Below are 13,354 nucleotides of genomic sequence, written 5' to 3' on the forward strand. Positions count from 1 at the left end.
AGGTGTAAAACCGGAGGTGGAATCCGCACAAAAACCGCCGGTAATCCGCAGTGCGGTTTACCTGCGGATTTTGCAAAATCAGTGAGGAAAAATCCGCACACCAATCCGCAACGTGTGCACATAGCCTAAAGAGCACAACTTGTTGCAGATCCAGACATCAGAGTCACCTCAAAATCTCTGGTCCATGCAGAGGATGTCCTAGCTTTGCCCATTAAGAACTTATTTAAAACTGTTGTTCCTGCAGGTATTCACCCCATTAGTATAAGGTGAGGGTCACGCAAATGTATAGCTTCATCTGAGAGAATCGAGCAGATTATGCAAGTGACCCCCTGATCTGAGAATGATCATATAGTCCTGAGTGCAGTCTGAGTCCGTGGAAACCATCATCGACAAGCATGGCAGAGTGCGATCCGGAAAAAACAAAAACCAGACATGTGAGCGACCCTATAAAATAACATTGGTCCAAGCATGATCCAATATTTTGTCAGATTGCACGCAGAACGAACATAAGGCCACGTTCAGTATTTGGTCAGTATTTTACCTCAGTATTTGTAAGCCAAAACCAAGAGTGGAACAATCAGAGGAAAAGTCTAATAGAAACACGTCACCACTTCTGTATTTATCACCCACTCCTGGTTTTGGCTTACACATACGGAGGTAAACTAGTGAATGTGTGAACATGGTCTTAGAAATGAAGGGAGCAGAAGACTTAGGCTATGTGCACACGCTGCGGATTTTGCTGCGTTTCCGCAGCAGTTTCCCATGAGTTTACATTACAATGTAAACCTATGGGAAACAGAAAACGCTGTGCCCATGCTGCAGAAAAAAACGCGCGGAAACGCAGCGGTTTACATTCCGCAGCATGTCACTTCTTTCTGCGGATTCCGCAGCGGCTTTATACCTGCTCCAATAGAAAACAGGTGTAAAACCGCAGTGAAATCCGCAGAAAAACCACGATAAATCTGCAGCAAAAACGCAGCGTTTTTGCCCTGCAGATTTATCAATTCCGCTGCGGAAAAATCCGCACAGGATCATTATACGTGTGCACATAGCCTCACAGAAAGCAGCACACGTGTAATCACGAGGAAAGGCTGAGGCAGGTAGGTATTCGGAGGAGCACTGACCACGGCTTGTCTGTATGAAATTAACAAAAATACTTTTAAAGAAACAATTTTTTTTGGCCTATACACTGCAGCATAGGTTAGCATTAAAGAATAATGTAGATTTTTTTGTGTCTGCCTTGTATATTGCCAGTTAATTGCTGTGCCATGTATGGGCTATCATCTTGATTCCTACCTTCCCTTTAATGCTGCTCCTCTAATGCGGACTACATTTCCCATGATGCCAGGGTCTCATATTGTGCTCCTCTGTATTGCAAGTAGTGATTGAGATAATGCCCCTGATGTATACTAATAATCCCAAAAACGGAAAGGAATGAAGTCCAGATATTAAAAATTAAATCTTTATTGGAGATATACAAAACTGGGAAAAACAAAGGGGGAGAAAGGAAAGGCAAAATGGGCAGAGAAATGTGCAATAATAATTGCCAAACATACATGTAAGACGTATCAAAAATACATTTCACCATTAAAAGGGGATATCCGAGACTTTACAAAAAACTAAGTGCACCTAAGCACTAACAGGCAGGTAACTGCAGCTTACCCACCTGTTGTGCACAGCGCCATTCTTCCCTGAGTGGTCACAGACCGCTCCTGCCGGGGACTTGGCTGCATCTGCTGACATGATGGGGCTCCCCCAGTTAGGCAGCAGGGATTCAGCTATCCATCAGAATGACCTCGGAAGTCCTGCCCCATCGGCAGCATGGAGCGAAAAGAAGCCTCCGCTCTGTAGACGTGCCGTCAGCAGAGGCTTCTGAATCCCCAGCAGGAGCGTCTGTGACCAATTTGTGCCAGGGAGAACGGTGCCACACAACAGGCAGGTAAGTTGCAATTACCTGCCCATTAGTGCTTAGATACATTTTTTTGTAAAGTCCCAGAAACACCCTTTAATGTGCAAGCGACCCCTAGTAGCCAATTACAATTAGTTTAGTGAAATACAGTCCAAATGCATACAGGAACTGCAAGATCAATAAAGTTGGGGTTTCCTACCCTGTGCATCAATCCCACTAAGGTACAGATCAAATATACACAGCTCATGAGATTTTCTGGTACTTATCTGTTTAGATGAATGACGTAGCAACCTTTCCAAGTAAAAGTCCCCTTGTTTCTACCTTATATTATGTGTATATATTTCTCCATTCTACACAAGCAATCTCGCTGAATGCAGGTTATACGGATATATTCTATTTTTTTCAATGCACTAGCCCCTTATGCATTTTCCTTGCCTTAATAGCTGATGCTTGATATAGCATCCATCTATTCAATGGACAAGCTCCAGTGTATTTGATTGCACTTGCATTTTCTTGATCTCGCACTTACTGTACTTGACTAAAATAATAGTAGTTGACCACTAGGTGTCGCTTACACCCCATTGCACATGCACTTACTGGGACTACTGTTTTCATGAAATTAAAGGTAAAATTTATCTTTGCTACCCCTTATAAGTGGATATTGCTATTGCACATGTTTCTCTGCCCATTTTGCCCTTCTTTTCTCCCCCTTTTTTTCACCGTGTTTTATATATTTTTCAATAAAGATTAGTTAATTTTTATTATTCGGGCTTCATTCCTTCCCAATTACACAGTGTACGCTATGTGATGTAAAAAAGGACTGGAGCAGCAGCGGGAACCTGAGAAGATTGTGGGAGGGGGAGGGGAGATTGTGGAATAAAAATACACTCAGTATTGAAATTGCAACACAAAAAAAAACAAAAGTTGTGGAATTCAGGTAGTAACAGAATGGATAGACATGTTTGTAATTTTCAACTACATGATGTCCCAGGCATCTCACAGTAGCACAGCAACATGCGTCCTGAGGTTGAAAAGCAGCTCTTGGGACATTTTACACCAAAGACCACACCACTAAATTAATGCAACGCCGAACTGTTAGTGTACCTGGAAGACTAGAGGGGTCCGGCTACCATACAGTATGCCTCCCCACACCATAATCCTGGGAGTAAGGGTACCGTTACACTAAACGACTTACCAACGATCACGACCAGCGATGCTATCGTTGGTAAGTTGTTGTGTGGTCGCTGGGGAGCTGTCACACAGACCGCTCTCTCCAGCGACCAACGATCAGGGGAACGACTTCGGCATCGTTGAAACTGTCTTCAACGATGCCGAAGTCCCCCTGCAGCACCCAGGTAACCAGGGTAAACATCGGGTTACTAAGTGCAGGGCCGCGCTTAGTAACCCGATATTTACCCTGGTTACAAGTGAACACATCGCTGGATCGGTGTCACACACACCGATCCAGCGATGACAGCGGGTGATCAGCGACTAAATAAAGTTCTGGACTTCTAGCTCCGACCAGCGATATCACAGCGGGATCCAGATCGCTGCTGCGTGTCAAACACAACGAGATCGCTATCCAAGACGCTGCAACGTCACGGATCGTACCTTAAAACGTTTCCTTGTGAAAGACTTCATGGTCTTAACCATGTAGCCTCCAAATTAATCCAGCTATCATTGCAGCCAAGACAATAGTGGAACTCATAGCTGAAGATGGACCTCCATTAGTTTTGCTCTGCACCAGGATAGCCTTCTGATGATTGGTGTAGACACTGATGCCTTGCTTGCTATGTATTGTCCAGCTTTACTTGCTGTACAGAATGGCACAATCTTGGACAGAGAGGCATGTCATGTCTCCAAAGTGGTCCAGGAGATGTTTTTCAACACCACAATGCCAGGCCACATGTTACTTGTGCCACTGTTCAGTTTGTGTGACCTACACATTCTACCATGGCCAGCAGAGCCTCTCTGGACTTGTCTCCCATTTCCACATCTAGGACATCATTAGGCATCGTTGCCAGCAGTGGATCTTGATGATTTGTGAGTTCAGGGTCGCAGAACATTCCTCAGACAACCACTAATAACCAAAGTGATAACTTGCCAAGGTGTGCAAGTGTAGGGATTTATGCAGATATTGCTCCTATTTGACAGTGAGTAATTTGAGATGTTTTGAAAAACTTGTTTCCATTTTTTCATGATTTGCATATCTATCCACCCTGCGATTTCCATAATATCACGACTATTCCTTCTTGCTGTCACAACTTCAACATTGAGAAGGGTAGAATAGATAATTATGGTAAAATGATAAATTATAAAATATATGCAACTAAAACACCAGAAATTTCCCTCAGTCTAATTCTTTATTTCATCAACATAAAGGCAAAAAACAGCAACGTTTTCATTGCTCAACGGCCTTTGTCAAGTCAGATTATACTAATGGTGGTCGATTGTTGCATTCATGTTAATGAAGGAATCTGAAGTAAAATGCCGGTGGCTTGGATACATTTGTTGGATTTCTTGGCAGTTTGGTGAAAAGTTGTCCCAAACAAGTGCGGAAGTATAAGAGTGGTGCAGGGCGCTCAGCTGCTAACATGTCTGATATATACACAGAAAAATCAGAGCCCGAAACCGCATCCGTGGTGCTAGCTGGGCGAGACATTCAGCGCATCTCTAGACTATTTTCCCCAATTTTACACCTCCTGCTTGGCTACACTTTGCATGTTAACATTTTTTTAGGTCTATTAAAACAGATATCACTTCTGTAGATTATGTCACTTATGTAGAAATGCAATCAGAAAGATGTTAAAATGCCAAGAAAAGGGGCGGAGATTAAGTTTAGGCATAGGTAGAAAAAAAAAAAAAAGATAAATTGGGCTTATTCATTCATGACACTTAATCTGCACAAACAATTTTGGCACAAATACAATGATAAATGTCAGACTTGGTGTGTGCCAAAAGATCGCAAATGTCTGGAAAATGAAATACTGAAGTGGGGGGGGATTTAGTAGTCCAGCCATGCAAAGTTTCTGGCATTGACAAAAACAAAACACCACCACCACAAAATATGGCACATGTCATTTGTGCAAAGAAATGGTCACTTTTGTCCTTTGCGCTCACCTGGAACTTACTGGAGTGAATGGTGCGTAACAAAGAGGCCTGCTCAGCAACCAAATGACATTTACTACAGAAGTGCACCAGAAACCTGGCAGCACATGATACCAGACTGGCGTGTGCTACATAAACTTATTCTATTTCTATAGCGCCAACATATTCCGCAGCACTTACATTACAGGGGACTTGTACAGCCAATAAAGACACTACAGAGTAACACACAACTCCGATACCAGGATGGGTCCTGATCGCAGACTTACAGCCTATGAACATATGGGGGGAAGCACGCTCACATTATAATTGGGTCAGTGTGCGCTCTGTAAGGCACAGAGACAATAAGGACCTGCACGCCTGAGCTGAGGGCCCCTAAGGCTGCGTCCACACAGTGGTCATGCTGTGCCTTCCAGTTGCCGCAGTCCTGTGCCGTGGTGGCGTTTCCACAGTCTCCCTGCACAAGCACTCAATCTTGCAAGGAAACTGCTTTTGCAGCCACATAACTGCATGACTGAAAATGCCAAGCACTTTTTCAGGTGAAACCATTGTTTCCATGAAAGATTAGCGATTGTGTAGGGAAATGGTGGAAAGACTGCAGAGGCATTGTGACTGCTGTGGTCTAAAGCCGCAGCATGACAGTCCAAACCCTAGATACAGGAGCCATCAGTCTAGACATGCTGCAGACGAGCTCTGGACTCTTTCTCAGCCACTAGAGGCGGAATAACGTTTTAGTCCATTAAATAAACCAGATCGGTCACATGAATTTGTAAGCATACCAGCCTCTTCAAGTCTAAAACATTTAACTCCTTAAACAGATTGGCCCCTTGCAGTCTGCTGATATGTAAACCGCTCTGTACTCACCTTCCCCGGGTCCATGGGCAAGTCTCCACCGCTGCCTGGCATCACAATGACAGCCAATCAGTAAGCACAGCAGCACTGGGGGATGCGTTCCCTCTACACGAGCACAGCCGCTGAGCTCACTGACGGTGTCGCAGCCAGAGAACACGGGGAAGGTGAGCAGTTCGGTTTACTATGTTTTCACAAACAGCAGCTGGGACAGACATTGTTGAAAAAGGAACATCCCCTTTAAGGACAACAGCTTTTTATGTTTGATCGTCAACATAGCCATATGAGGGCTTGTTTTTGGCAACATGTATTGTATTTTGAATGACACCATTAATTTCCCCAATGTACTGAAAAACCCAGGAGAAAAAAACATTTCAAGGGGATGAAATGGTGAAAACCCTGCACCACTATTTTTAGATTTCGCTTACAGTATTCTGTGTGTGGCAAAGGAAATCTGGAAAAATAAACATTCAGGTCAGTGATTACAGCAAAACTTATGTATTATTAGCAGCCAAAAGAAGCTTTCCAACATGTTACCTGGGTAAAATGAATCTTGTAAAATCAAGCAACTTTGCAATTTACTTGTTATTAAAAATCAGCAATTTTATTATGTACTGCTTGTTGTCAAGGTTACCGGCCACCTCTGCTGTCTATGACAGCGGCTGGTTTCCTTGGCACAGAGTGCACGCTTGCATTCACATTAAGGGCAAGTTCACACTAGGAGTTTTTTCAGTGTTTTTTTCTGCAGCAAAACCTGTTTTTTTGCAGTGTTTAGCAAAACCTGTTTTTTTGCAGTGTTTTAGCATGCTAGAGTTTTCTCTTGTGCATGCTGATAATGTTTAGTGTAAAAATAAAAAGTCCTTTTCTATAGAATCAGGTTCAGGCACAAAAACTGCAGCAAAACCCGATACCTGCATTTTTCAGCGTTTTTTCACCACCTATTCATTTCAATGGGTGAAAAACACTGAAAGAAGTGACATGCTCTATGTCCAAAAACCATGCAAGCCACAAAATCCTGATGACAAAAAAAAAAAGTCATGTGTGTGCATGAGATTCCTGAAATCTCAGACTTTGCCGGTACTGTAAAAAGCAGCTGAAAATGTAAAAAAAAAAAAAAAAAAAAACCACAGCAAAAACGCCCTGTGTGAACTTAGTCTAAGGCTGGTTTCACATTTACGGCTGCAGGTGCTGCGGAGGGCTGCGTACGTCCTCCGTGAAGCTCCGCCCACCACCGCACTTCCTCTGTCCTCTGGTGAGCTCCGCCTACGTCAGCATGCGTACCCTATCTTTACCATTGGGTACGCAGACCATGCCGATGTATGCGGATGCCTCCGCATGCGTCGTTTTGACGGTGCGGCGACCTGCGACGAATGCAATGAGTTGCATTTTGGTGCGGTCGCCGCACCGTCAAAATGACACATGCGGAGGCATCCACATACATCGGCATTGTCTGCGTACCCATTGGTAAAGATAGGGTACGCAGCATGCCGACATAGTTTGAGCTGACCGGAGGAGGGGAGGGGGGGGGGGGGAGGAGGAGCTTCATGGAAGACGTACGCAGACCTCCACAGCACCCCCATCCGCAAATGTGAAACAAGCCTAAAGCGGTGAGCGCTGAAGCAGCCTGGATCCATTCAGCTTCAGTGTCTGTGCTCCTCCTTTGCTTACAGCATGGGAGAGCGCACAGTTCAGACCAGCAGCTCCACCATACCCTGGTACAGGACGCATAGGAGGGATGTGCTGCAGAAGGAAACATGAATTAGGGTAGGTTTCCACAGAACGGATTGGCAGCGCTTTGAGCGTGGCTTTTGTGACTCTGTCTGTGTTCATTGAACCGTGTGGAAATACCTGCAGCCTATACATACGGTAGAACGATGCTATTTATCTTGCGGAGACTGAGCGTCTCCGCAAGATAACTAGACATGCTGCAGTCTATAAAGACGCGCCGCATGTGCGTATACGCAGGTTTTCCACCTGCGCCTTTGAACGCATAGTGGAGATGGGATTTCATAAAATCCCATCCACTATGCTGTAACATCTGGACAACATACCGTGAGAGAACACCCTTTAAAAAAAAAACTGAACTATGCAAATAAAAATAAAATTATAACTTATATTTCCATTGATAGAGCTGTGAGGACTAGTTATTCGTATGCCAAGCTGCAGCTTCTACCAGGAGCAGACATATCATTGGAGCGACCTGTGTGGCCACACGGCCACATGAGGTAAGAGGGACCATTTCTACCTCCAAAGCAGGTGCAATTTTGCATTTTAGGAGCTCTTGGGTTGCAAAGGGGCCATATATTGTTCTTGCACAGGGGCCATATTCTGTGTCCGCCGGTCGCTTTTCCTACTACCACTTTGCAGAACATTCCTTGACAGTGGAGCAGATTAAGAAGAGAAATATTGGAACAACGATTTTACAGCAGGAATTGCTGCAGGTCTGAGGCTGTGTATTTATGCAGCGTCAAACCTGCAGCAGCCAGATGTTACAGCCTAGAGGATGGGGTTTCTAGAAATCTCATGTCCACTGTGCGTCTAATCACCTGCAGAGACTGACAGGCGGCGCGTCTTTCAAGAAATTTCCACAATAGAATGTATTGAATGCAGTAAATGTGCACGGTTCAGTGAACACATGTGGATTTACCTGCGTTCAATAGACACAGCGAACATACCCTGCACCCAAAAGCGCTGCTAGTTCTGGATCATGGACACCCGGCCTAAGGGTTAAGTTTCATATTTTGGCAAGTCACTTTTTGATGTGACGCCAAGTTCCAAATGCTCTTTGTTCCTCATATTAAAGCTAAAATAAAGTTATTTAATCTTATTTTTAATAGTTAAAGAAAAACATACTTTTCATTTATTTTTTTGTCTCCCTAGGGGACCTGTACCATGAAGTCCACTCCACACACCCGCACCATGGGCTAATACTACATCATGGAAGGAGTTAACGTGTGGTGAAATCTGGTGACAGATCCACTTACATTTTTGCCAACTCCTGGTTTTGGCTCATAAATAGTGACGTAAAATACTCAACGTGTGCACGTGGCCATAGGGGTCAGCGTCCTACAGGTGCTACCCCTCCAATAGTGCAACTGACAATATTAACCCAGTCATAACCTGGTGATTTTTTTTTTCTCTTTCATTTTTTTGCTTTTTGTTTTAGCCTCCAATTTTAGTCAAGAGTCAGAACTTAATTTTATAGACTTTTTACGGACAATACCAAAAAAATTTTAGTTTTTTTTTTTTTTTATTTCTTACTTATTTAGGGGACACAATTTCAATGTAATCTTTACTTTATTTTTTAATCTTCGGGGACTTGAACATGCGATCATTTGATCCCATATACTATACACTGCTGCAATATATAGTTAAAATGGAGTTCTCCTATAAATCCCTACAACAGAAAGATTAAGATGGCAACCAAAGAGGTCTCGGCAGCCCTCCCTCGGATGCAGCGAGTTCATTGGCCCCCGACAATTGCACTGGAAGGGGCAGATGGAGACTGCTGAAATCGCGCACCAGTAATTGCACCTCTTTAATGCTGCTGTCACTGACTGACAGCATCATTTAATTAAATAGACACACACTGGAGTAAACTCTGGTCCCTGCTGTTGTAGATGCAGGCTCTGGTCCAGGTTCAGTTCCTGAGCCCGCTCCATACACTGGCACAATATATGACGCTTAGTGATGAGCGCAATTGCTCGATACTTGAGTTTGCCTAGGGTGCTCCGGTATACACAGAGTATGGCGGGTGCTGAACTGACACGCTCGAGTTGCCAACAAGCATGTTTCACGACTGCTAGACAGCCACAATACATGTGGGGATTGCCAATGTATGGCAGGCTATCCCCGCATTTCTTTTTTGTCTAAGAGCCGTGAAACATGCATGGGGGATTGGGACATGTCACTCGAGCACCTGATGCAAACTCTAGTAGCATCACTTGCGCTCATATTTTGGGAAACAGCCAACTGACAAATGGTTTATAGAACATGAGCTCTATGGCTGTGCTTCCAGCAGCCACTAGAGGGCGCACATTTGCACAATCCATACTGTTACACACTGAACACCATAACACAATATACAGAGTTCTCCTATGCTCCCCCTAGTGGTGGCTAAAAAGCTTTGTTTTTTACCAACTATACATGGGACAGGAACGAGTTGCCATAAAGGTGTCTGAGAATGTTGTGTGTCAACCCTGTAATGAAAGTCAAGACAAGGGAATGTGCTAAATTGGGAAATATTGTGCATCTTCTAGAAGCTGGAAATCCTTCTGTGTGTACTTGAACAAAGATCGAGTAATGGCAATTCTTTTTGTGGATTTTACCACAGACTTCGCTTCTGAAGGGCATTCATAAAGTCTGCAGCAATTTTACCACTAAATTAATGGTAAAATCAGCAATTTATCACATGCCACGAAAACAGAGGCTGATTTAGAGCAAACAAAAACTGCTGCATGTGCAGAGGCTGTAAGCGAGCAGGACATCCTCTGCTCCGACAAGCCTTGTCCACCACGGAGAAGTTGGCCATAATGTTTATGAAGGATTCCAGGTGAGAAGTCAGAATACTCCAACAATAGAAAGCCTGGTCCTGCTGCTCTCCGGTCAGGGGGGCAACGGAGGTGATGGCTACCCATGTGTAACAGGGCAAACAGCCGCTACCTGGAAGACCCTCGTCATCAGCGTCCTGCCGCTCCCACCACGGGTAGCAAGAAATTCCAACAGGGCCCTGATTACAGAGCGCGCTGCAGAGCATCAAAGAAGCAGTCTACCCGTCACCGGGACTAACACGGACTGTTTTACCTCCTTGCACTCCCGCTGCCCTGAGTACATGGCTTTTTAGGATTTTTCCCTAAATCTGCCATCTGGTTGAACAGATAAAGGGCTTTTTAGTTAGAGCCAATTCTTATGTTGTAGCACCATGGAGGTGTGGCTCAATAACACAGTCTACAGATAATCCTGAGAGCCACACACCCCCATGAGTAAAAGCCATAACATGGAACACTAATAACACGGCCATTAACAAAACATAATACTCAGGAGAACAGCAGGAATAACACAAGTGCAAAACCGGGAGACAGGGAGGATAGGTCATCAGATACCAATATAATCCACATACAGCATAGAACTGATCACCTGCAAGTCCAGCCCAGAATGGCTGCAATCCTCCCAACACCCAGCATTTCAGGGGCCTGACTGACCAGCCTTTGAAATCCTGCACATGCTCAGTAGGGGCTGCACTCCGCATAGCCCACCATAAGATGTAGCCCACCTGTCGGCAGCCCGTCTGCATGTGTGTACATTCCATCTATGGGAGAGCTGCCCAGACTTCAGGAGTCTCCGCTGCCAATCACAGTGCTGGGGGCGGGAGGGGGATCCAAAGACTGAGGACAAGTCTGCTGAGACTCCATTGTAACAGGATTTACAGGGGGAGGACATGTGCTGGTGGAAGGCCAGACTGCAGACCCGTCCCAGGAGCGCTGAGCAGTGCACTGAGCCCACCATGGAGACATTACATGGGCCAGGTTGCTTTAGTTACAGACCCTCCAGAGACAGAATTTTGTAGCACAAAAGTTCAGGTCCCCATTGTTTTCAATGTGGTTTGGGCCGGTACCAGAACCCAACCTTCCACAAGCTGACTGTTTACCATCACAGCGCCACACCTCCGCAAGTGGTTGTGCCAGGTATTACAACTCATACCTGCAACCTTGAGCTCTGAAGCCCAGCAGCTAGCAGCCGTGAGAGCCGGGACACGCTGGGCAGGACCCTGGAGTGACAACACAGCGGGGGCTGGCCGGGCAGGCATGGGTGCTACAGCCAGAGGCGCCCGGTAGTGGGGGCAGCACAAGGGCTCTCCCCACCTGTGGCCGGTCCCCGCCGCACCTGTAGGCACCGGCAGACACTCGGCGCTCACCCCCAGTGCGGGACCCCACTGATCCGGCCATCTCACACACGAGCAGCGAGTCCTGCGCGCCGCCCGATCCACGCCAGAGCCGATCCCACCCCACGTGTTCGTACATCCAGCGCCGCTCTCTGAAGCCTCTGCCCGCGCTACCCCGCATTACCCGCTCTGTTCCGGTCTCCGGTACGCGTCCAGCCGTTCTTCTCTGTCACGGGGGGAAATCCCGCCTCCCACACCTCGTACTGGACGCGACAGCTGATTGGACAGTCAAACATGTCCATTACACGAGACAACCAATGGCCAGCATGGGCCAAACCACATGGGAGGTAACAGGGGCGGATCCACAAGCCACGCCCCACGAAGCAATACTTAACCGAGCATGCGCGAACGGAAAATGGCCGTCAATGGAATGAAAAGGAAGATCCCGCCCATCACATTACGTCATTCACCATCACTACCCACGCCCCTCTCTATAGCTATTGGTTGCCATGTACAGAGCGGGGCGTGGACCGCAAATGTGTACGAGTGCGAACCACGCCCCCTTCCGAAGACACGCCCCTTCATGTCGTGTTTACATGGTAAAAAAGGGAGGCCAGGCCGGAGAGCGGCAGTGGCTGCTTAGCTGGCCGTGGTGGCGGGTCGGAGCAGACAGGTGTTTGTGTGGCTGCCTGTGCTATAGCTATATTTGCGGTTTGCCTGGAGAGTCCCAACCCTCCTGCAGCCACACGTCCTGGGCCAGGAGCCGTTCCCCGGGCTCAGCGCTGCACACCCAGCCCACTGTGTACTGCCGGGGTCTATACACAGCGGCTGAGGCAGCACCGGAGCCCGGATGTGGCCGTAGTGCACAGTACAGCTGCGTGTAGTATGGGGGAGGGTCAGCGGGACCGGACAGGAGGCCAGAGCAGGACGGACATGTGGCGCCGGGACCGGCCACACGGCGGGCTCCCATCCTGGCACGGAACGAGCAGTGGCCGCTCCGGCTCCCGCCGTCCTCCAGGACCGTGGGCACCATACGGCGGCTCCATCACCCGGCTGCAGCCGAGCAGCTGTGCCGGCCTCCGCTGCCCGCCCCTCCAGGACGTGTCCCCTCGGCTCCCGGAGCTCCTGCACACGGGGCCGCCACTACCACCCGGTCACTGTGCACCCCGGAGTGTGCCCGGCCGCTGCACGGGAGCCCTGAACCCGCCCTCCGTCTTTTCTACCCTCCAAACACCGTCCCGCTCACCTCACACTATCACCGTCCACTCGGTTCCGGTCTCCGGTTAATGTCCACCCGATTCTCTCTGTCACGGGGGAAATCCCGCCTCCGACACCCAGCACAGGGCGCCACCGTGCGCGACAGCTGATTGGTGGAGTACAAATGCCAATCAGAAGCAGAAACCAATAAGTTATCGAGACAAAGAGCTCAGCGACCGAGGGAGTGGGCGTGGCTACCAGCTCCGCCCCCCGAGCACGGGCTGTGATAAGCAGGCGGAAAATGGCCGTCAATGGAATGAAACGTAAAGCCCCGCCCATCGGTCAACGTTATTAGGCGCACTGGACCGCCCCCTTCACTCGCCAGTGGTTGCCATCCTGGGAGCTGGGCGTGG

General features: G+C 47.3%; 1 protein-coding gene across 4 annotated transcripts in view; it reads right to left on the bottom strand.

Annotated features, from left to right (window-relative positions):
* Positions 1-13,127, bottom strand: part of SIN3A (SIN3 transcription regulator family member A) — an 86,415-nt gene extending 73,288 nt beyond the window's left edge. For 2 of the 4 annotated variants that reach the window (XM_077264071.1, XM_077264070.1), the window contains exon 1: positions 12,991-13,127. Coding sequence is in view for 2 of the 4 variants with exons in the window: in XM_077264069.1 (XP_077120184.1) it covers positions 11,778-11,925 (148 nt within the window). In the remaining 2 variants the exon portion in view is untranslated. Of the gene's footprint in view, positions 1-11,777; positions 12,061-12,990 lie in introns of those variants that run through there. The other 2 variants (XM_077264068.1, XM_077264069.1) reach the window with 2 other exon arrangements.
* Between the last annotated feature and the right edge of the window lie 227 nt (positions 13,128-13,354).

Source organism: Ranitomeya variabilis, chromosome 5 (genome assembly GCF_051348905.1).
Source record: "Ranitomeya variabilis isolate aRanVar5 chromosome 5, aRanVar5.hap1, whole genome shotgun sequence".
Taxonomy (NCBI): Eukaryota; Metazoa; Chordata; class Amphibia; order Anura; family Dendrobatidae; genus Ranitomeya; species Ranitomeya variabilis.